Source organism: Alosa sapidissima, chromosome 20 (assembly GCF_018492685.1).
Source record: "Alosa sapidissima isolate fAloSap1 chromosome 20, fAloSap1.pri, whole genome shotgun sequence".
In the NCBI taxonomy this organism is placed as follows: Eukaryota; Metazoa; Chordata; class Actinopteri; order Clupeiformes; family Clupeidae; genus Alosa; species Alosa sapidissima.
In genome coordinates, this window is record NC_055976.1 from 21,274,053 (window position 1) to 21,296,089 (window position 22,037).

General features: G+C 40.4%; 2 protein-coding genes across 10 annotated transcripts in view; one reads left to right on the forward strand and one right to left on the reverse strand.

Moving 5' to 3' along the window:
• Positions 1-22,037, reverse strand: part of LOC121694970 — a 55,233-nt gene that overhangs the window by 18,982 nt on the left and 14,214 nt on the right. Inside the window, exons 1-2 of one of the 4 annotated variants that reach the window (XM_042075417.1) lie at positions 6,036-6,340; positions 587-622 (exon numbers count right to left, since the gene is read on the reverse strand). The exons of 1 other annotated variant lie outside the window; for it this stretch is intronic. In XM_042075417.1, coding sequence (XP_041931351.1) covers positions 587-622; positions 6,036-6,072 — 73 coding nt within the window. In that variant the 5' untranslated portion in view covers positions 6,073-6,340. Of the gene's footprint in view, positions 1-586; positions 623-6,035; positions 6,341-22,037 lie in introns of those variants that run through there. 2 more of the 4 variants (XM_042075418.1, XM_042075421.1) reach the window with 2 other exon arrangements.
• LOC121694974 lies at positions 10,611-21,389 on the forward strand. 6 transcript variants are annotated; one of them, XM_042075425.1, is made up of 11 exons: positions 10,611-10,719; positions 12,349-12,550; positions 14,257-14,347; positions 14,517-14,701; positions 16,479-16,617; positions 16,768-16,851; positions 19,339-19,722; positions 19,864-20,501; positions 20,653-20,736; positions 20,866-20,988; positions 21,087-21,389. In XM_042075425.1, exons 7-11 carry the CDS (start codon positions 19,346-19,348, stop codon positions 21,314-21,316), a joined length of 1,452 nt encoding a protein of 483 aa, XP_041931359.1. In that variant the 5' UTR covers positions 10,611-10,719; positions 12,349-12,550; positions 14,257-14,347; positions 14,517-14,701; positions 16,479-16,617; positions 16,768-16,851; positions 19,339-19,345; the 3' UTR covers positions 21,317-21,389. The 6 variants fall into 6 exon arrangements, with proteins under 6 accessions (XP_041931359.1, XP_041931364.1, XP_041931361.1 ...); XM_042075430.1 differs by lacking the exon at positions 10,611-10,719 and having other exon boundaries at positions 12,307-12,550; positions 19,339-19,515; positions 19,627-19,722; XM_042075427.1 differs by lacking the exon at positions 10,611-10,719 and having other exon boundaries at positions 12,307-12,554.

The window sequence follows — 22,037 nt, forward strand, 5'->3', positions numbered from 1 at the left end:
AAAAGAAGCGGCTATCATGTAGGCTACTTACCAATTATTCTTCTAATCCATTTTATGAATGTTTTTCTTTTTAAACTTCGTTCCTTTATAAATTATAGTGTATCATTAAGGTACGTTTTTGAATGCAATTTTTCTGACATTCAACATTAGTTTACCATAAAGCTTGGTGACCATACACCCATGAGAAATTGGCAGTTTTAGGGGCTGACATTTTTCATAAGATTGCTTGAGCCAATTTCTGTTATTCTTGCTGAATATATCTTGCACCAAAATGTAGTTTATTATCAAAGTGAAATGGTTGGTGGTCAGCAGCGTTAACTTGAGCACATTTTCGAAATATTGTTTTGATGTGTTGAATATTCTCCGCTGCACTTCGGGCCGTATTACAACCTCGATCGTGCATTAATTTCTGTTAACTGACCACCATGTCGTATCCCTTACATATTTCTCCGGATAGCGTGACAGCGGTTCTTATATAGCTTATATTTTGTCGGATGACGCGACACCGGTTGTCTATGTTCCCCACGTTTTCTTAGTCGTTTGTGGACATCTAGGCTACCCAATTCCCTTTAAGGAAGTGACTCACCGACACTGTATCCTTTCACAGACGTGGTGACATGCCCTAGAAAAACATAAAAATAAAACAAATAACAAATAAGCAACAAATAAAAAACAACAAACCTAGTAATTCTTTCACACAAACATACGGGTATTTGTGGGCGTTTAAGAGATTTTGGGAGGTAACCAGGAGCTGGCTCAAGGGATATAAAAGTATTTTCTCTGTTTAGTTGTAAAATGAAGACACGGTTTTTATAGCCATAGGCCTACATACGTGTTCACTTCTGGCTCCTTGGCTATCAATTTGGTAACGATAACAGGCTATTTGACGTCTTTTGAACACTAAACATATCGGAGGTGTCAAATGTTGAGTTACTCATTTTTTTACGTTAATCACTCCTATGATGTATTGCTATTGTCTAGTCTATCCAAAGTAAAATGTCTATTTTGTAGTTAACTGATGGTTAAATAACCAAAAATCCGATTGTTTGCACCTCCAAATGGGCGGTGACATACGTCTGTGACGCGAGTTTGTGTGAAAGAATAGTAGTAATTTTGACTCATTTTTAGACTAATTAGCCTATTCATCACCATTTGGATCATATCCCAACATTAAAGGTACTCTAAGCGATGCTGGGTAACGTCACTTCTGTTGACTTTCAAACAAAACAGAGAGCTAGCTCGCTACTTCCTCCCCCTCCCTCCTGCGCTGGTACTGCTCCCGTGCAATTGAAACTCTCCTAAACGCGCATCAGACACTAGTCCAGTCATCTTAAGCCAAAATAGGGGTAACTGTTGAACAAATTTCAACAGAAGAAAACTTAACTGATTTTGTATCCTCTTTTGGACATTTTGTATGTCCTGAGTAAGGGGAAAAAAGCCCCGAAGAATCCCAATAGGAGAAAGTTATGAAAAAGACTTAAATATACCCTATTCAAGCGCATACAGTATTTTTCTCACGCAAATAGGGAAAAAAAATTAACCTTCACATATCACCATGAAAATTACTGAGTTGATTACTAACATCAAGACAAACAAAAAATGTATTATAAGTTTTTGGAAATTGTTTGTTAACATGGGCAAACAGGGCATAATGTAATTATGTATAGCTAGCTAATTTGCATAAATACCACAACGGATCTAATAGTCCAGGCAAAGTAAGGTCTGACCCAAAACTAATAAGTAAGTATAAGTATATATACTCTTTTGATTCCGTGGGGGAAATTTGGTCTCTGCATTTATCCCAATCCATGAATTAGTGAAACACACACAGCACACAGTGTACACACAGTGAGGTGAAGCACACACTAACCCGGAGCAGTGAGCTGCCTGCTACAGCGACGCTCGGGGAGCAGTGAGGGGTTAGGTGCCTTGCTCAAGGGCACTTCAGCCTGGATGTGGGCATGGGAAAGCAGTGCTCAACCACTTCCCCTGCCCACATTTTTTTAGTGAGTCGGGGATCAAACCGGCAACCCTTCGGTAACAAGCCCGAAGCCCTAACCAGTAGGCCACGGCTGCCCCAATTGCAACATTTGACAAACAAATTGTCCAAGGCATGGAGGAAGCTAATACATGTCTTAACTGGTATTATATCTCATCTAGAGGGTATATGCTTTTAGAAAATATATAGTTTAGGGTGTTTAATCTGTTTTCCCTGGACAGTATAGGCCAAAATGTATCCACTTTACACTAGATTCACCTTTACAGAATAGAGGGCAATGTATTGTGCATGGCATAGAGGAAGATTGGAAATGTCTTAAATTGTGTTATATCTCCTCTAGAGGGTATATGCTTTTAGAAAATATATAGTTTATGGTGTTTAATTTCTTTAGTGCAGGCCAAAATGTATCAGCTGTTCACTTGATTCGCCTATACAGAATAGAGGATGTGTTATGCATGGTATGAAGGAAGATGGGACATATGTTGATTGATGCTATATTTCATGTACAGGGCATATGCTTTTAGAATATGTATAGTTTTGACTCTTCTATGACTTTGGCAAAACCATGACCCATGCATAGGCATGCATTGTTAATTATTGATCTTAAACTATATTTATTAGTATAGCATGCACCTTTTTGCCAGATGTCACAACAACAGAGTCACCTTTTTGGAGGCTAGCTGCAGTTATCCCATCTGCACCCTTCTGTCGAATTTGGACATCATCATGTCCATCTTCAACTTTGCTTTCACAATTTTCCTGCATTCGCTTACAGTACATAAACATACTGTGCTGTCTGATTACTGTTTTAGACAAAATTGTGCAAAGTAAAGGGGCATCATACAGGCCCCTCTGATTGGACAGACAGTCTATCAGTCAACCCCTGGGCAAGAGGTCAATTACTATAAGTCTTGAAAAATGATGGACTGATACTTAGTGTGATATACTGTTCCAAAAATAATTCAGTGTAAATGCATGGATTCCAGTTTCTTCCAGTAGCAGCAACTGGAATCCATGCATTTCCACTGAATTATTTTTGGAATCTGATCCCTTATCATACCTGTTCATTCTTACTCGTTGCTCGACTTATCGTGACTAAATTCAAGATGGCTGCAAACGCTAAACTTCGTGAAGATACTGTCTGTATAAATCGTCTTGTAAGTAAACTACCAGTGCTTTTTCAAAGTTCTCAATGTCTCGTTTTAAATGTCAGGGCCCTCGGAAGTCTACCAATGAAGTGTGGAGATACATTGAGCCTCGTAAATGGGTGTAAAACAGTGATTTATTTGCATGGCTAGCCCGATGCCGAAGCACCACTATTGAAAAAGCTGTTGGTAGCATCGGCTAACTAGCGCCAGATTTTGGAGTGCAGGGGACAAGCCGAGATGGGCTATGAGACGTACATTCACACTCGGTATCATGTTTCAATACACTTTAGGTCAATATCACACCGGAATTCTCCTTTAACTCTTTGAAAATAAAAGAATGTTCCTCAACAATGCAAAATTCTAAAATTCCATAAGTTAGATGGGGTCAGAGCCTTATAAGACTATATAGATATCTTTATCACCCGGAGAGAAGAAATACTCTTTTCTGATTGGCTGGTGGGTGGCTATTAATTCTGAATAACAGGACACCGTTCCATATCAATGCTTATGAATGGTAACTATAACAACCATAGTAGGACTACGGTGGCAGGCTTCGCAACAATGGAATCAACTGTAAACAAGCTAACTGTCCATGCTATCGGAAGTTGTACAACAAGCTGAACTTGAGCAGAGCCCGTCTACTATCTATTCTATAGTTAACTAAGATGAATCATAAGACGATTCACCAATGGAACGAAATGGCACTAGTTCCGGACTCCTAAATAGGCGTGTCAAAACATAAACTTTTCTCTGAATAAGCAATAATAACATATACATATAATTTTGTATACTATTTTACAGTCATTGTTTGTGTGTGAAGCCAATGAAACACTATTTCGGACACGGAATGAATAATTTCATTTTGCCCCGTTAACCGAGCTAGCTAGCTAGCTAGCTAACGTTAGCACAGTAAACGGAAAGTGAATGGGAATGTTCGCTAGCTAGCTATCAGCTAAGAACTTTGGTTAAACTTATATATTGTTGCAAACAAACCTGAAATAACATATGTTCAGCAACTTTGTGGTAGTCTACTAGTTCTAGCAAAAAATATGTTAGGTTAGTTTATCAACCATCTCTGAGTCTAGAGCCTCTGAGAACAGGTGGCTGTGCACCAGAGCTTTGAGGAGACAGTGACCGATCACGAACAAAGCTATTTTTGTCTTTATTTGTTTAGTTGGAAAATACAATTTCAATGTCGGAGACATGTGTCTTCTAGAGAAAGGGTTCAAAACTAACATCGCTGAATGTAGGGCTAAGGGATTGGTCATATTCCGTGAAAATGTTAATTTCTCCCATAGGAATACATAGACACTGGACCTCCCGCTAGACTCCTAAATGGGCGTGACCGCTTCGAACCCCACGTCACAACGTGCCAGAATTTACCCTCTTATGAATCGTCTCGCTTTATCAACTGTCTCTGGCCTGGCCACTCCGTATTAAGTCCCATTGTACCGAATTTTGGTTGCAGTTTCACCAGAGTTGCATTGGGGGCGATCGCCACGAGTGCAGAATGAATGGGAGTCAATCGAGCTAGACGGCTAAATTTGTCTCTTTCACCTGATTGTCGTTGACAAATCTCAGATTTGATTGTAGTTTGTATAACTTCAACATGGGTTATAGGTCAAAAGTTGAATGAACGAGTACTTATGTCCTTTTGATTTCTTACAGGTTGGGTCGTTGTTGCCCATAACACGCTAGCATTGTGCTAATGAATGATGTCATTAACCCGTTTGAAAGGCTTTTTAGAACAATTAAGTGACTTTTAAAAATATAATACTCAACCAAGTGTATTTTCTTTGCCTCCCCTTTCGAATACAATATTCAAATTACTTGAAAAAAAATTATAACCCGAGAAAAGTGGATTTTGAGGGGTACAGCTCCATAGACCTCCATGCATTCTGCACTCGTGAACGAGCGCCCTCATGTGGAACCACCGAAGGAACTGCAACCAGTTCAGAAACCGGAAGTTTTCCGAGAGTGGCAGTTCTCCCCTTATTAGACATTCTCTGACTTGAGCTTCTTTTTAAACGAAACCGCGTGTTTTCTTTGCTTTACAGCAACCGGGTGATAAGCGGGATAACGGCCTTCGAGGTGTGTCCAGTTATCCAGTTATACAGGACACCTCGGCGGCCGTTATCGCTTACATAAGGCTCTGGATGGGGTCAGATATAGAATGTTTATTCTACAACATTCTAATTACAGTTTTGTCAGTAGCCTATTTGCGGAAGAATAATGCATAAAATAACCCTCATTTTAACATATTTCCACCAACTGGATTTCCATGGACTTTTATATGGTGTTTAGATCACCAATTGAAATATAAAAATGTAAAAATAAATTCTGTTGCAATTAGGTCAGACATAACTTTGCTTGTTGTATTAGCTCCGTTGTGGTATTTATGCAAATGAGTTATTATTACATTATGCCCTGTTTGCCCATGTTAACAAACAAGTAAAAAAAAACTTGTAATACATTTTTTTGTTTGTCTTGATACATGTAAGTAATCAACTCAGTCATTTTCATGGTGATATGTGAAGGTAATTTTCTCCCCCCATTTCGAGTGAGAGCAATAGGCCTACTGAATAGGCGCAAGAAGGATATAATTGGGTCTTTTTCGAAACTTTCCCCTATTGGGATTCTTCGGGGCTTTTTCCCCTTACTCAGGACATATTGAGGATACAACATCAGTTAAGTTTTCTTCTGTTGCAATTTGTTCAACCTTTTTTCATAAAATGACTGGACTACACAGACAGCTAGGTTGGTTAGGTGATGTTTGCAGTAGGCCTAAGTGACATAAAATGTTTTAGCCTAAAAAAACGCGCAAGCTTAGCAACTTAGAGCACCTTTAAGAGACTAAAACTTTAGGCTAGTCCTACCTACCTACTCACCTACAAATAGCAGAGAAATAATAATAAACAAATCCATTTCCCGTCAGCGATCCTTCATCTGCATTCTAAGCGGAGAATCCTAAAGCAAGCCTACACCACGTCGATCAGTAGAAATCCTCGCGGGCAATATTTAAAATGGATGGAAATAAGATAAATCGCACTCTTGTTTCTATAATTGGTTGGAGAAGAGAGCAGAAGGAAAGAACATCGTCTTCTTCTGTTACCTCTTACAGCAGTTTACAGGCAAAGTGTATTACCGCCATCTACTGGACTAAGATGCAATCAAATGGATTAGGCCGGGAGCCAGGTCCACTCCTCAGGATGTTTTTGCTAGGTTTTTTTCCACTATTATTTCCTATTATATTATACCTTGGGCCATCACAAGTTGATAATGACCACCCCCAACTCGGCCCCGTTTGGTCTTAGGGGCCAAAAAACACCCTTTTTGGGAAAAGCTTTTGGCGGAATTATGTAGGCCTAATCAGGGGCGGACTGGGACCAAAAATCGGCCCTGGCATATTTGGCCCAAGCGGCCCTCAAATCGGTCGGGCACACCTAATTAAATACAAAATCTTTGCATTGCCCTTAAATATGCATATATTTTCAACTGTCATGGAGCACTGAAAGTGATGTAGGCCTCATTGGTTATCTCTCTGACTGATCAGAGGTAGGCATGGAGCATAGGCTCTCCATATTCAAGTAGGGCAGGCTAACAAGCAATTATTAAGGAAGAGTTTCTGCTTGAATTCAAAGTATAATTTCAAAATTCAATAGGCTACAATTGACAGCAGCACCAAACATTACTGAAGCCTATGTGTAAATGTCACAGTCAGGAGGGGTTTATTGTCATGAATGTTGGGTTTTGGGGGTTTTCCATGTATAAATGTCTGATGCTGGTTGAAAATGCTTATTTGTGCACAATAATCAATTCCCTGTGGAACACTGTGATTGGTGGATGGACTAATTGGACTGGGGTGTGTGAGGGTTTGCGATTGGGAGAATTGGGAGGTAAATCCTTTTTATAGGGAAAGGGGAGGTTGTAGAGACAACGTGGGGAACCCAGGGCTGGCCTGATGACGCGACCCCGAAGCAACAGCTGATGCGAGGTGGACTGCTGGATGACTGACCGCTGACGGGTTGATTAAGAGGACGCAAACTAGCGATCCATGAAGAAAAGTAACTTTTGCTTATCTGCTGTCTTGCTGTGTGAGTGGGCCATCGGTCATCTGTCTAAGTTTTAAGAACTGTCCTTTTCCCGAGGGGTGCCGACTTCCTGGAGCTGTGCAGCCTGACTGAAGAGAGGAGACAGCTGATATGCGCGATCGTACGTCTGGTAAAGGAAAGTAAAACAATCATCATTCTGTCTTAGTGTGGATGGGCCAGCTCAAGGTTTACGAAGTATTAAAACATTGTTCTCTCCCCGAGGGCGATTGCTGCGTGGAAGATCGCGCCTGCCGACAAGAATCTTCTGCGCGTTTTGGACAGCAGTCTGAGCGTGCCCTGACGTCACTGGCTGCAGGGAGGCGGACTCCACTGAGACAGCGCTGCTACACCACCCAGTGCATTGTGGGATTTGTTTTCTTGGTCGGCGAGGAGGGTGCCGCCGACCAATGTTATTTCTCTGATCGGGGCCAGCGCAATGCGCGACAGCGGAGGGGGCGTGGACTGTCATGGTGAGCCCTCCCTCCTTATAACTGCTTGGGCCTATTGCACAATTGTCTACCTGTGTGGCAATTAAGAAACAAACTGGACTGAAGGGATTTATTGTGTGCTTATTCCTATGTGGCTTTATTGGTGTTAAACTTATTGCTATGCAATTCTGAATGGTACATTCTGGAGTGCTGTGAATAATATTGTGTTTCTACTAGTGCTAGCCTGTGTGTTGGTAATGCTATTCCCTTTGCTGTGATTGAGTGTGTGTGGGCTATTTTATCTTAAGCGAGTCCTGTGATGTTTTTCTTGTTGCTCAGAGTTAGGCTTCTAGTGGCTTAAACTGGTATTGCGGGCACTGTGTGGGTGATATCCTGGACTTTAACAGAGGGTGGGCTCGGGCCTGACCCTGTACACTTAACATCTTCTGCCGGCTCTGCATGTATGCTTGCTGCTGCTCCCTTGTAATAAATAACTGTACATTTATTCAGTGTGGTGGTTGTGTCTCAGAGGTTCGAATCTGCATTGTTAAGAGTGGCACGACATAAAGAGTTAAATTACCCAGATTGTCTTAAGACATTAATGTGATTTATACCAGTTATCACTGTCGGACAACTGAAACAACACAAACAGGGCTGTTGCTGGAAATATTTTATTCCTGTACCTACATTGCTGGTACATTTTGGAACAGTAGCCTACAGCTACATGGACTAATTATCTTTATCTTCCAGTAGCCTATATATATATATATATATATATATATACCGTAGCTTAGTTGGCTTGTGCATGATGTGACGTTTTGTAACTTAGATTTCCGTCAGTCTACAGTCTTTTAGCACTTTTTTACCATGATAGAACCTTTTTCTCTACTTTGAGAGACCAGCCACCACTCATGCCATCCATGTTGAATTTTGGGCGTGTGACGGAAACTGATCAATATGACCAACAATTAACGTCGATTTGACACTATATTTTGCTGTCCGGGAAATCATTCATTTAGAAAATTTAAGTTGCGCTATTTGTTGTTTTTTATATATATATATAAAGTCACAGCACGGCCTTATGTTATCATTAGGCTACCATATCATAACATTATCGCAATTAATACGTCATCATAGTCAGCATGGCATGCATCACAGCCTCCATCACCTCAACTAGGCTCGCACTCCACCTGCTCACTGTCCCTTGCTCTGTATGCTTGCTTACATCCTCGTTCAAACTCAACGAACTTCAACATGTTGCTGACATATGCTAGCCTACTTGCAATATTGTATTTTTGCACAATTGTCACTACCGGCACCCGCCGCAATTTCGTGTAGGCAACTCGATTAACGTTTGAAGCGCTCACAGAATCCTGGCTCTGAGCCAAAATGGAAGGGGTGGGGCCTGACGTGAGCTGTTATTGGATCAGTCCAGCGTCAATATTGAAATGTAACCAATGGGCAGCTGATTTTCCTTCCTTTGGGCCGATCGTTGGCCAAAATAATTAAATTATATATATATATATATATATATATATATAGATAGCCTATTCTATCGGCCCAAAAGGTGCGTCGGCCCACCGGGAAAAAGCCCGGGATGCCTGATGGCCAGTCCGCCCATGGGTCTAATAATGTGAATATTACGGTGTGTTTCCACACAACGAAATTTCGCGTCGCTCTCATTGAGGTTGAATGGAGACGAAATTCGCCCTAGTTGGGCGAAATGAAAGCGAATCGCCGAGGCAGGCGAAACAAAGTTGGCCAAAGTTTAACTTTATTTAAATGAGGACCATTCGAGAACCAATCAGGTCCGCGTCTTTGTGTTTGGAGGCGGGAGTTACAAAAAAGTCTGACCAAGATGGCGGAGACTACCTGAGCTGTAACACAAACATTTGTATGTGATTAAAATGTTTCTACACGAACATTGGCACTTGTATCAACACGAATTGTGGTTTATATGCCACACGAACTTAGTCAGAGCACATACACCACTAAATAGACCACTGTATATGTTAGTTTAAGCACTCGATCTTTTTAGCTAGCTGACAGGCGAAATGCTAGTATTTTAGGACATTGGATTGCATTGTAAACCTAGCTAGACAGCTAGGCTACATGCTGCAACACAGGTATGAAATATATTATGTCTTATTGACCTTGTTGTTTCTATGAACATGAATTGTTGTTTATAGGCAACATAGTCTTAGTCGAGTCATAAAGACCCCTGGATATCTTCATTAAGTACTTAAACGTTTGAATTAGCTGATTAGCCTAATTAGCTCGCTTGCCACCACTGGCTAGACACTGCAGTCAAAAGGTTAGCGGTTTCGCCGTCACGCCCCCGAGGCGAAATTTCGCTGGCCGAAAATCGCGAGGTGTTTCGCTGTGTGGAAACACACCGTTAAGGTTGGTGCCCCAGTCGCGCCACTGCTGGGGCAGCCCCCGTTTACATTTCCAGTGGCGCAGTAATATCAACGTGCAATGAGTCTTCCAACAGAAATCAGTGGGATTTTACAAAATGCTAAATAAAACACGACAGAAACTGTATTTCGCTAGCTACTTGTTTTGGAACATCAACGAACACCACTAACCACTCGGTGAGTTGCACAGTTTTGAAAACGAACGTTACGGGTTGTTTTAGGACATGTTTGTGCATGCCTGTAGTCAGCCACTCTGAGTCAAAGGCGATTCAAAACGAGTCAGAAAAGTCGAGACAGGACCAATCGTCAAAATTTTGGTGTCCACCACACTGAAAAAAAATGATTTTGACATGTAGTAATTTTTCCCTAAATGAAACTGTTTATATACTCAATTTGTTTGTTTTGCAAAAACTCATTTCAGATAAGTAATATTTGCAAGAAAAAAATGGTTTGCTTCAGATTTGTTTGTTTTTTAGAAAAAACTAATTTCAGTTAAGTAATATCTGCAAGGGAAAAAGGGGTTTTGCTTCAGACGCGGTGCTGCGCATGCGTTTATTTGATTGTCCTCCATTTTGCAAACGGTTCTGTTGGCTTGAAGAGATCTGCACTTGAAACCTTCGGTTTTGACTTTTAACGGTAAGTGGTATATTATTAAACCTCATTTGACAGTCAGTTTACCATTAGAAATTTGGAGTGTCTTTTTAATTGCTTTATTTGACACGATAGAGCTGTTTTCTTGAATATTTAAGAAATCGTCTAGCAAACTAGCTAACGTTAACTTTACCTACTCCAATATAAGGTTAACTTGGCTAACAAGTTCATCTTAAAGTTTACTTTTATTACCTCCTCGACGTAATTGATTGAATAACTTCAAAATAAATATAGACCTTAATGTTAGTCAATAGGTTGTTGAAACTCAGTGGACCCATTAAAGTTTGTACAATTAACATTAGCTGCTAACTGAATTGGAACATAGATCTTGCCTGAAATATGGTTCACCTTAACGTTAGCTAGTTAGCTAACCGAACACGTTATGCAGCAGACCAAACACGTTTTCACCGACCCCTGTGGAGTCAACTGACACTTAACTTTAGCAATGGCGAGTTTGCAAAAATACGTTTGTTTGGAGACTCAGAATATAGGCCAAGGTACATGTAAAAAGGAAAGAAATTGGACGCATGTATCGTGAGTGATTAGGTCAGGTCATAACTCGGACATTGTTGGGCAAAAGCCACATTTACGCTAGGTTTAGACACGTGTTGATTTATTCTGTCAGTAATGGAGTACCACTATTTTCTCAATAGTGTCATTGCCAGCGCTGAATGTGTGGTGGTGGTGGTGGTGGTGGTGGCATTTCTCAAACTCAACAGCAGTGCAAGATCTGGACAGGCTGACGCACCTGTTAAGCAGGTCTTGGTTGAACATTTTATTTGTTCCATGGTGTTGAAATTCGAAATGTGTTCCCTCCAAGGGGACAGTCAGACCATCAAGCAGGGCTGTGTAGCTATTGTTGGTAGATTGTAAGATAATCAAATGGCAATTAAATTAAGTGTCAAAATCGTTTGATTAACTAGTACCATTTGTGTATGTATTAAATAAGTATATCTCATAAATGTATACTTTATATTAGGGCTGTCAAAATAACTGATTAATTTCGATTAATTAATTAAAATAACTGATTAAAAAAATTAGTGCAGATTAATCGATTCCGTATGACCTTTGACCCCGAGCTGTTCTAGTCAGCAAAAATTAGAATGTAAAATGAAGGAGAGAGAAGAAAACGTGCTGCCTGAATCATTGATTGGAACATTTACTTTTAAAAAACGGCCTGATGGTGTTGATAAAAAAATAATGTGTTGAAAATAAAGTCCTCTGCAATGTCTGCAGCAAGGAATTAGCATATCACTGGAGTTCAACTCTATAGTCGCACATCAATGCAAAGAAATAAGTGTTGACATTGAGGGGAGTGTTAATTTATTTTCATTGTGTCCCCTAGGTTATATCTGTGGCCTGAAATGCCTTGTATGTGAAAAAAAACTTCTTCCCGAAGCACAATAAAAAGCATAACAAAAGAGTCTTTGAACTTTAATGTCACTAATGCTGATTATTCAATGATTCATTTTAATTTAAATATTTAAAATACTTTCACAGCAAAAATTATATATCCGATTAATTAATCACAGAGTATGTAATTAATTAGATTAATTTTTTTTAATCGATTGACAGCCCTAATTTATATTATAAATGTGTTTCTATCCTCTTTAGTTACAGGTATTGAGAAATGTCCTTGCTTGATGACTGGATCAGGAAATGCCTGTGATGCTTCGGTATTCAGGCAAGCTACAGGTCAAAGATGCGTAACCTTGGATGTCCAGTGACCGCCGTTTTCCAGAAGAAGAAGGCCGTAAGTTCCAGAAGAAGGTTTAAAGGACATAAAATGGCCAAACATTTGAGGATTTTGCAAGGTGTAAGTTTGTATTACTATTATTGTTTACTTCTCTTACATATTACATACAATGATCACATTGGATCTGTTTCTGCTACTGCCATTACTTAGTCACCCTACTCACACACTGCTCTTATGTGCCTTATTACAACATAGCGACAGATAGAGGCATTATAATTTAACTATTAGGCATGAAAACTCCTCACCTTTCGGCGAAATTCGCCGTTTTGAATACAAAATAGGGGACTTACGTGGTTCGCGCAGATCCGATGAGAAAATATTGTGGTGGGGTCGGGGGGTATGGGGTTACAACTGAGTTTACAAATCACGCGCAGACGCGAACGCATCTTGATGCGTTGTAAGACAAGAGCCCAATTAAAAACTTGTCTGATCCAGCAACGACTATGTGAATGCAGCAACAGTGGAAGCTAAATTTTGCCGCGGATGCAACGCAAACAGAACGCTTGCGCTGGAATAGCCTCCCTGTCTGTGTGACTACAGATGCGTCTGAAATGTCAGCTGGAATGTGAGCCCGGCGAGGAGAGATGCTTATTGATGTCACAGGTGGGCTAGTTGAAACGTTCAACTTCTGTCAGAAAAAGACGTTGAGATTGGTGTAGCAACGTAGCATAGGCTGTTGTTAAAGTTAGCGATATTGGACAGAAATATAGACATAACGAGTTCATTTGATGAAGAATATGTGCAGTTTGAGCCATGTAGATCGACAAAAGGTGAAGCAAATAGGCATACTTTATCAGTACAGCAAAGGCTAATGTGAATAACTAATTAGTTTAATTAAATGCTCCTAAACTGGGCTGGTGCGCTTTGTCGAGTTCAGAGACAAACACAGTGTTTGACATGGTAATGGCGAAACGCTCAGTGGCCTGACACACTAGCACAATGCCACAATCTGTAAGTAGCCTAGCTGCAGGTTAAAACATTTCAAACCAATTTTACAAATTAAAGCCTAGTCTACCCTACCCAAGTTTATTTATTACCTGGTTTGGTCCAACAAATATTCAGACTTATTCTAAATATTCAGAAATGTCTGATAACTTCAGGCACAAAGAAAGAAAGAAAACTCATGTAGATCACTGAGGAGGAGAGGAGGGCCAGGCTGAAGCATGTTGCCAAACAGCACAAGTGGGCCCAAGCCAAAAAGAAGAAATAATAAGTTTTTTTGTAAAAATTAGTCATTTTGTAGTTTGTTTTCTTTATAAATCTCTGGTTTTAGGCAACTTCATACTCCATACTCCATGGAAGCTATGCACTATTGGCAACAATGTCACTCGCGCCTGTTTTGCTATGAAACGGCCATTTCCCACTTCGCGCGCCCTTCTCACCTTTTTCATCCCTGACCCGTTTTCATGCCTGAACTATAACTGGACTCCTCAGGATTGATACGACTACATGAGTCGTCATACATTCACCCACTCACTCATTTTCCCTTTGCTTACATTGTTCCTTCCCCAACTGGTACACTCACTTATTAGCCTGATGTCGTCATACTCAATTCCTGTCAGAATTTAAGTCTGACGCTGCTTAGTTGGGACGTGATTATGGGGTGTGTTTCAACCAAAGAAATGCTTGCCAAATGCCTGTTATCTGTTGTAAAGCACTCTGAACTGAATCTTCCGTATTAAAAGTGCTTTAGAAATAGAGGTTATTATTATTTAGAGTATTGATTGTATTTTCACAAAATAATTAATATCCCTGTATCTGAACAGACAGAGACTGTACATCTGAGGAGGGAGGCAGCCATCAAGACCCTGTGCCTTTATTTTGGTGAAGATGATGATTCTCTCATACATGTACATGGTAAGTAACACTAATAAAGTGCATGATGAAATTCCAATAAAGGGTGTTAACTCATCAATGGTCACATTTATTTTTATGCCAATTTTTAAGCCAAAAACCTTTAAGCCAGCTCCCAGCTCGTACCTTTTCTCAAGCGTCAACCTAAAGCAGCTTTTTAAATTTTGTACAGGATATCCATGGCAAGGAGGTGTCAAGAGAAAACCACCCCTTGGAACATGAGGACATCGGCATCGTTGTGGATGGAGGCATCATTTTGGAGGAACCTGGTCTGTTGCACAAGGCTGTGCAGTGAAGCCAGAGACTTTCTAATGAGGAGACACAGCACTCAAAAAATCCTCCATAGAAATGCATGGGGTTAGTTTGTAATGCCGTTGTATACACACATCCCACCCCTTCCTCGGCAAAACGTTGACATGTGAATACATTGAGCCAATCATATGATGTGTTGTGCAGACATCGTGCCAATCATGTGTTGTGAACTCGGCGCTGGAGTAAGGTTGGTGTCGTGAAGCCTTGCGCACGTGCATTTCTGCCAAATAGGATGCCCGATGAGTGGCAAAAAAGCGTTGCATTATGGCTGCCGAGTGGAGGGACTTGCCTAAAAGGACTTTGGTGAAGCTAGGGGTCATATACACATTGAATCAATGTTGAACTCTTCAATACTATTACAAATTCATGCAAAAAGTTGTCATTCAGATGGATGGTGATAAGCTCCTACCCAAGGTTCGTAATCTTAAGAACCAAATCATTAGATGGGCAAGTGGGCCTCTTCTTTCTCTTCCCTGCTCTCTCTCTCTGTCTTTCTATCGTTCGTCCTCTCTCTCTCTCTCGGCACACTTTTACACACACACACACACACACACAATATCTTGCTGTATGGTGTTTGGCTTTGTATCAGGCACAAATTCGTGCAAAAAGTGGTCATGCAGATGGATGGTGAGAAGCTCTCACCCAAGTGTTTCTACCTTAAGAACCAAGTGACATTTAAATTCAAGCCAAAGTATCTGTGTTTTTGGGCTCTGTTTTTATTTATTTCTTTCCCTTTTTCTTTCATTCTCTTTCTTTCTCTCTATCACACTCTACCTCTCTCATTCTCTACTGCTGTTGCTCCCTTATTTATAAATACATTGTCCTCATTGCAGTTTTGATTGAGAGCAGGATTATTGTTATTATATTTTAATATTTTTTATCAATCTTGATATTTTAGGCACACAAGACCAGTGAGCAACCAATGTTCATACATGCATATCGCTTCTGTGTTCATCTGTCTCTCATGCGGAATTGTGTTTTCCTTGTTGGAATTTGCATGTGCATTAATAAAGGCAAAGTTATAATCATACCTTTGAGTTTTAATTAAATTGAACCTTAAAATCTAACCTTAATTTGTACCAAGAAAATAATATTACATTTTACTCAAAATATTTGATTGGAGTTTGCTTACAACTAAATCAAGCCAAGCAAACTCCAATCAAATATTTTGAGTAGAATGTGACATGCAAGAATTACTTAATTTTATTTAGGTAACCATTTGCACTCAATTTAATTTAGCTACATCCAGCCATTTAGATTTAGTTGAATTTGCTTAATAGTTTCTTGCAAATAAAGATAAACTACAGTGAGTTGAATTTGCTTAATATTTTCTTGCAAATAAAGCTAAACTAAACTCAATTTACAACAACTGATATTGTTGTTTAGCGTAGTTAATATCTATTTTATATCTCCATAAAATACCTATATTCTTTTTGTTAAATAAATGTACACTGACTCTAGCCTGGGTGTTCCCATGCTGCCTTGCGCGCGATTTGATTCACGCTGCTAAGGCAGCCTGGAGACCATGGAGCAAATTTTCGCCTGAGATAGGGGACCAATCACAGAACAAGGGGGAAAGCAAGACGATGATGAGCTATGCACAGACGCATTTGATAGACATCCGTGGCACCCAATAAACGGATCTGGGCTTTGTTTTCAAACCTTTGGTTCCCAGACCACGTCTCATTGAGAAGTGGTGGCGCTAGCCAGGCTACACTGACTCATTTGGATGTGCTCCTTTGCATTGCAATCTTATAACATTTTCAACACCTCCAAATCTGCAAAATGTGATAATTGATTGCTTAATGCTTTTCTTAACTAGAACGAGAAATTGATGGTCGTGGAAAGGAAGGCTGTTGTGTTTGAAGGGAGCAGCTCCTATATTTATAAATGCTCCTGCGACTTCCACCATGGGAGGCTTGTGGAAGCTCTCTCTGACCACTTGGAGCAGTCCTTTCATGGTATTCATTTATATCCTGTTTGACATTTAAGTGTAATTTGTAGTAATTAGATGGATTAATTATAATTCATAATATGATTGTTAATGTATTAATATGGATAGTATGGTACTATTAGCAGCTGTTGAAATGTGTCTTTGGATACTCATTTAGAGACCAGCTGCATCCATGTCAAGGCCCTGAGACGAGTCCTACACAATTTAAATGTGCCCGAGGTGCCTATGAATCAGGAAGATGGTAATGTACTGGTTATTTTTTATTGTGTAGTTGTTAGCCTAATTTTCTAAGATTCGAATACAAGAAATCTTATACTAAGCTCCTTTGTTTATTTAGAATTTTACAAAATTTAATGTGTTATTTTATACACCCTTCATATAGTATAACTAACTATGACAGAGAAAAAATAAGACTGCTTTTTAATGGTGAGCATGCAATTCCATTTATAATCTAATTCATTCAACTCCAGTAACTGCTCCTCAGTTAAAAAAATGAAGCTGTACTGAATCTATCACGCCTTACTTCAGAAGTATTGATATACAATATAACTGATAGAATCGCTTAAAGTTCATAGGTGCTTTGCTGGTGCTTAGATTAAAATAAATGATTACGCCATTACTCAATAGGCACAACTATGTTTGCATTAAGCCTTGTCTATCCCACACATCCCGCATGATAAATTCTCTAACAGTTAAGTAAAATAACAAAGCAAGTAACACAATAGAAATGCATGATATAATTCTTATTAATTTAAATAATTCTAAGTAATTCCAATTACAACCAATTATTTCCAATTAATTTAACTTTACTCTTGTTTTGTTCTTCCTTCCTTGAAATACAACTTACATCATGTTAACTGCTACTTGTTGCTTTTTTACTGTCCCCTTTGTCCAAGATATTTTCCAGGCTGTTTCCAAGTTCTCAAAGGACTGTTTTGGGTGTGTGAGAGAATGGGTTTGTGACCGTTTGTCTGTGTGTATGTTAATTCATCAATTTCTTTCTTGATATTCTTTGTTTCAATATCAATTCTGTCATCCTGCCTCCTGTGGTATTTACAAGAAACGTTCCTTTTCTTCAGGCCTAGTCCTTCACTAAGCAACCTTGGATATACAGAATGGCCACTGTTCGAGTTCCATATGTTGTTGTTGTGGTAGTGTTTGTTGGTGTTGGTGTTGGTGTTGTTGTTGTTGTTGGTGTCGGTGTTTCGGTGTTGGTGTCGGTGGTGGTGTTGTTGTTGGTGGTGGTAGTAGGATTTTTTTCCCTGTAGGGTTGGAACTAAACGCTTGACTTCTTAGTTCCCTTTATCTTTATACTATCCTAATATTAACAAGATTTCAGGACTTAACCGCCTCGCTTTTGTGTCCAAGATGTTTTCCAGGGTGTTCAGAGGACTGCTGTGTGATTGTTATTCTGTGTGTATGTATAATCATGAATTTCTTCCTTTATATACTTTAGAAGGACCCCTTTGACCCCATAACCTCCACACACACACACACACACACACACACACACACACACACACACACACACACACACACACACACACACAATATATACCTTTTTAATTAGTACTTTTAATTTATCATCTGCGACTCGAACCAGCCATCTTATGATTGCCAGCCTAACCCCTTAGACCACTGAGCCACACACTCTGCATATAAGGTGGAAAGCATATTTGCACATTTCCAATGCATGGAGGCTTTTATATTACTGAATCAGTATTAAACCATTGTTTTTGAGAACTGCTGCGTACCTGTGTAGTAAGTAGCCCAACTAACTTCTGGCACTTGTAAACAAGTGTTTCAGCCCAAGATGAACCATATTCATACCACTTTCCTGTGGGTTTTCTTGGGGTTTTGCTTTATTTACAGCATTTTCAATGTCACCCCTACAATTTTCAAGGGAGTTGAGGTTAGAAGATTAAGCTGGCCATAGCCTCAAACATTTTTGTTTTCAGCGAAGATGTCACTTGCTTGCAACTTGCATTGCAAACTTTATGGGAATGTTCTTTTTTTCGGGGCTAATGGTGATTAACATCAAGTCAGGTGAAGCCTCACTACCAAATTTAGGCCATAGTACAATTTGAAGACAGAAGCATGGCAGTGTAAGAATTCTTTGTATGGGAATGTTTTTCAAGTCAGGGTATTTGGACTATATTTACTATATCAGGGATCATGGATCAGTCACATCAGTATGTTGATGTATTCTATGTAACAGTATTCTATGTTGCTGCATGCCAAAAAGAATCATCAATATAATTCTCAGAGTTTACCGTGTGAAATGTAGCCAAGATACTGTAAGCCACACTCTGCCAGTGTTGTGTACTGTGTTTTTTCCGACAATGTATTATTGCTGCATACCAAATTTCCATATGGAACAACATTGAAGTTGACCTTGAAAAGATTCACTGAGGAACTGTCATCATTATCCTGTGTTTACTGCTGCCCTATCATTTCCTGTCTCTCTTCCTTCTACTAGTTGCATTTGTCTAGCAATTATCTTTAGTACAATTTATTACTTAAATGTTTATGATTACATTGAAAATTAATTGAAATACATTTAAAATATCTTTTCGCATTAAGAGCAAAACAATGGTAATTTTGTATAATGTTTTGTGCAGAAATCAGATTAAATACCTTAACTGCATCCATTACATGCAATCATTATCTGGACATGCCGACCAGCAATGTTCAAAGCACTTATGGTACACCTCTCTTTCATCTCCAGCTCCACAATGTACAACTACTTGGAAGTGTACAACACCAACATGTTGGACAGGGCAGTTCCCGAGAGCATCCTAATAACATACAGGAAGTTCCGAGATGCTGTCCTGTCCTTCATGGATCTGATGACGGCAGACTTTGCAGACGGGTTTAAATGCCCTGTCTGCAAAGACAAGTACACGTATCTTAAATCTTACACACACACACACACACACACACACACACACACACAGTGGTTATACCTTACATGGTCTTTACAACTCAATATACAAATTAGATTTTGTCTTCTCAGAGCTGTGGTCATGGATGGCACATCCCTGGGCTACCAGCAGAAATATGCCCTGAAAAGGGATGGGCAGTATGATACCCGAGTGGCAAATTCTGGAAGATGAGTATTCTTTAAGAGTTTGGTCATTACCCATTCTCTTCATGACCTGTTAATCAGTGTTACAATATTTTTATGTTTAGTTTATGGGTTTTAATTTATCTTCTCCATGTAGAGTAACATTTTTGTCTTTGCTTTATTCACCAGTCATCCTGAAAGGGTGCTGGTGAGCAGTGCACCCCTCCGCAAGCTGCTCACCAAATTTGTAGATGACGGCCTGACGCCTGCAGAGGCTATTGAAATGGAGGGCCTAGCAGAGCGGCACTCTGCATTCTTGCTGCCTCTGCTCCAGGCCTGCTTGGAGGTGGGGATGACCTGTGTTGGACCATGTCGCCGCATAGTCCAGGAGGTGGCCAAGAACTCCCCTGCCTGCGCTCTCCTCCACCCTAGTGAACGGGTGGAAGCTATGGTTCAGGACCTTGAAGCCATGGGCTACACGGGAGTGGAGGGGCACCCACAACTTCTAAAGACCCTAGCTGAGGAGTGCCCCTTGTTCTTTCAAATGGTTGGGGCGGAGGGAGCATTCCCCGAGGTAGCTGTGCCCATTTTCCGGGCGCTCCACCAGAAGGCAAGGGGCGCTCTGATGAAGCCAGCCCTGGACACTCCTCTCACAACTATGGAGAGGGATGGAGATTTTTTCCCTTGTCTCCCCCTTGCCCGGGACCGGGGTTTATTTGATGCAGATGGCGAGAGGGAGCAGGGCTGTTTGACAGACTGCAGGAAGGTGGGGAGCAGGCACCCAAGCCTAATTCCTGGCATATTCACACTGTTCTGCAAACATGGTACGTTCATTTTTCATTTTCATTTGTCCTGATTGTCTATCTGCTTTGTGAAAGCATTGTCTTTACACATGGTAATAAGCAATGTTGTATTAACATCATACATTTGGCATGTGACTTGTCTATCTATTGTGTCTGTGTGGTTTCTGTACAGGAGTATGTCTTGGCTTCTCCATCATGGAGCAGGTGGAGTCGGTGAACGTGGCATTCTCCATTTTACGGAGCAGATTCACCAAATGTAAGGATTCTGCATACCTTTCTTGTGTGACATTACCAGGTCATTTGTTGTTTTTGCTTTGGTTGGTTTTATAGGTTCAGAAATACTGTTCTCGTCAAAAAATCACATTTCACTTCTGTTGTGTTGTAGGTCCGGAGGTAGTCATTTATGATAATGCCTGTCAGCTCCACACTTACGCCATTAGGAGGGACCCGCAATTTTTTAATAAAACCTGGTTTTTGGTAGATCGCCTCCATTGGAGGAATTATTCAGGTATTGGATGACACAGCACTCACACTATTCTACACACTATTTTTAAAACTATGTAACCTACATAAAATAATTCCTTTTTGTTTTTAATGTTATTACAGGCTGCAACGCTGGATACCAGCTGGATGTTTACCTCCAGCACCAGGATATAAATTCTCAGTTGGCCGAACAAAGCAATTCATTGCTGAAAAAACTGAAAAGCCAACTGTCTTATATGAACAGAGACAATTTCATAGGCCACCTGAGGCTCTTCTTATGGCACAAGTCTCGAAAAATTATAAATAACATGAGGGTCATTCCACGTCAATTCAACCAGGGCCCACGCACTTAGGTCTCAAAAAATTCTGAAAAAATTACCAGGTGTACCTATGTTACCTAGGAGACACACTGTAAAATTACTCTTATGTAAGATCCATACTTTCCAAGATACAGCCAGTTTTACAGGGGGAGGGGGTGTTGATTTTGTTCGGCCTCTTTTTTTTGTCAAAGTTCACAAGCCCACAGCGCAAGAACTAAACCATGTAGGAGGCTCAAATTTTGCATGCTGGTACATAAATCGGAATAGTATGTAGCAAAATCGTCACGTTTGGTCTGGATAATCATGCATGGTCATAGCTGTCCCTCAAAGTTGATACAAATTTTATTGGAGTTTTTGGCTGGGCTCTGTTTAAGCCTTCAGAAGACATATTTGTACTCAACATAGGCTCTACAGTGCCTCTCACACCACACACACACACACACCCTGTGAGGTAAGGACGCTGGGTTACAGTGCCTCACACCACACACACACACACACACACCCTGTGAGGTAAGGACGCTGGGTTACAGTGCCTCTCACACCACACACACACACACACACACACCCTGTGAGGTAAGGACGCTGGGTTACAGTGACTCTCACACCACACACACACACACACACACACACACACACACCCTGTGAGGTGAGGACACTGGGTTACAGTGCCTCTCACACCACACACACACACACACACACCCTGTGAGTTAAGGACGCTGGGTTACAGTGCCTCTCACACCACACACACACACAC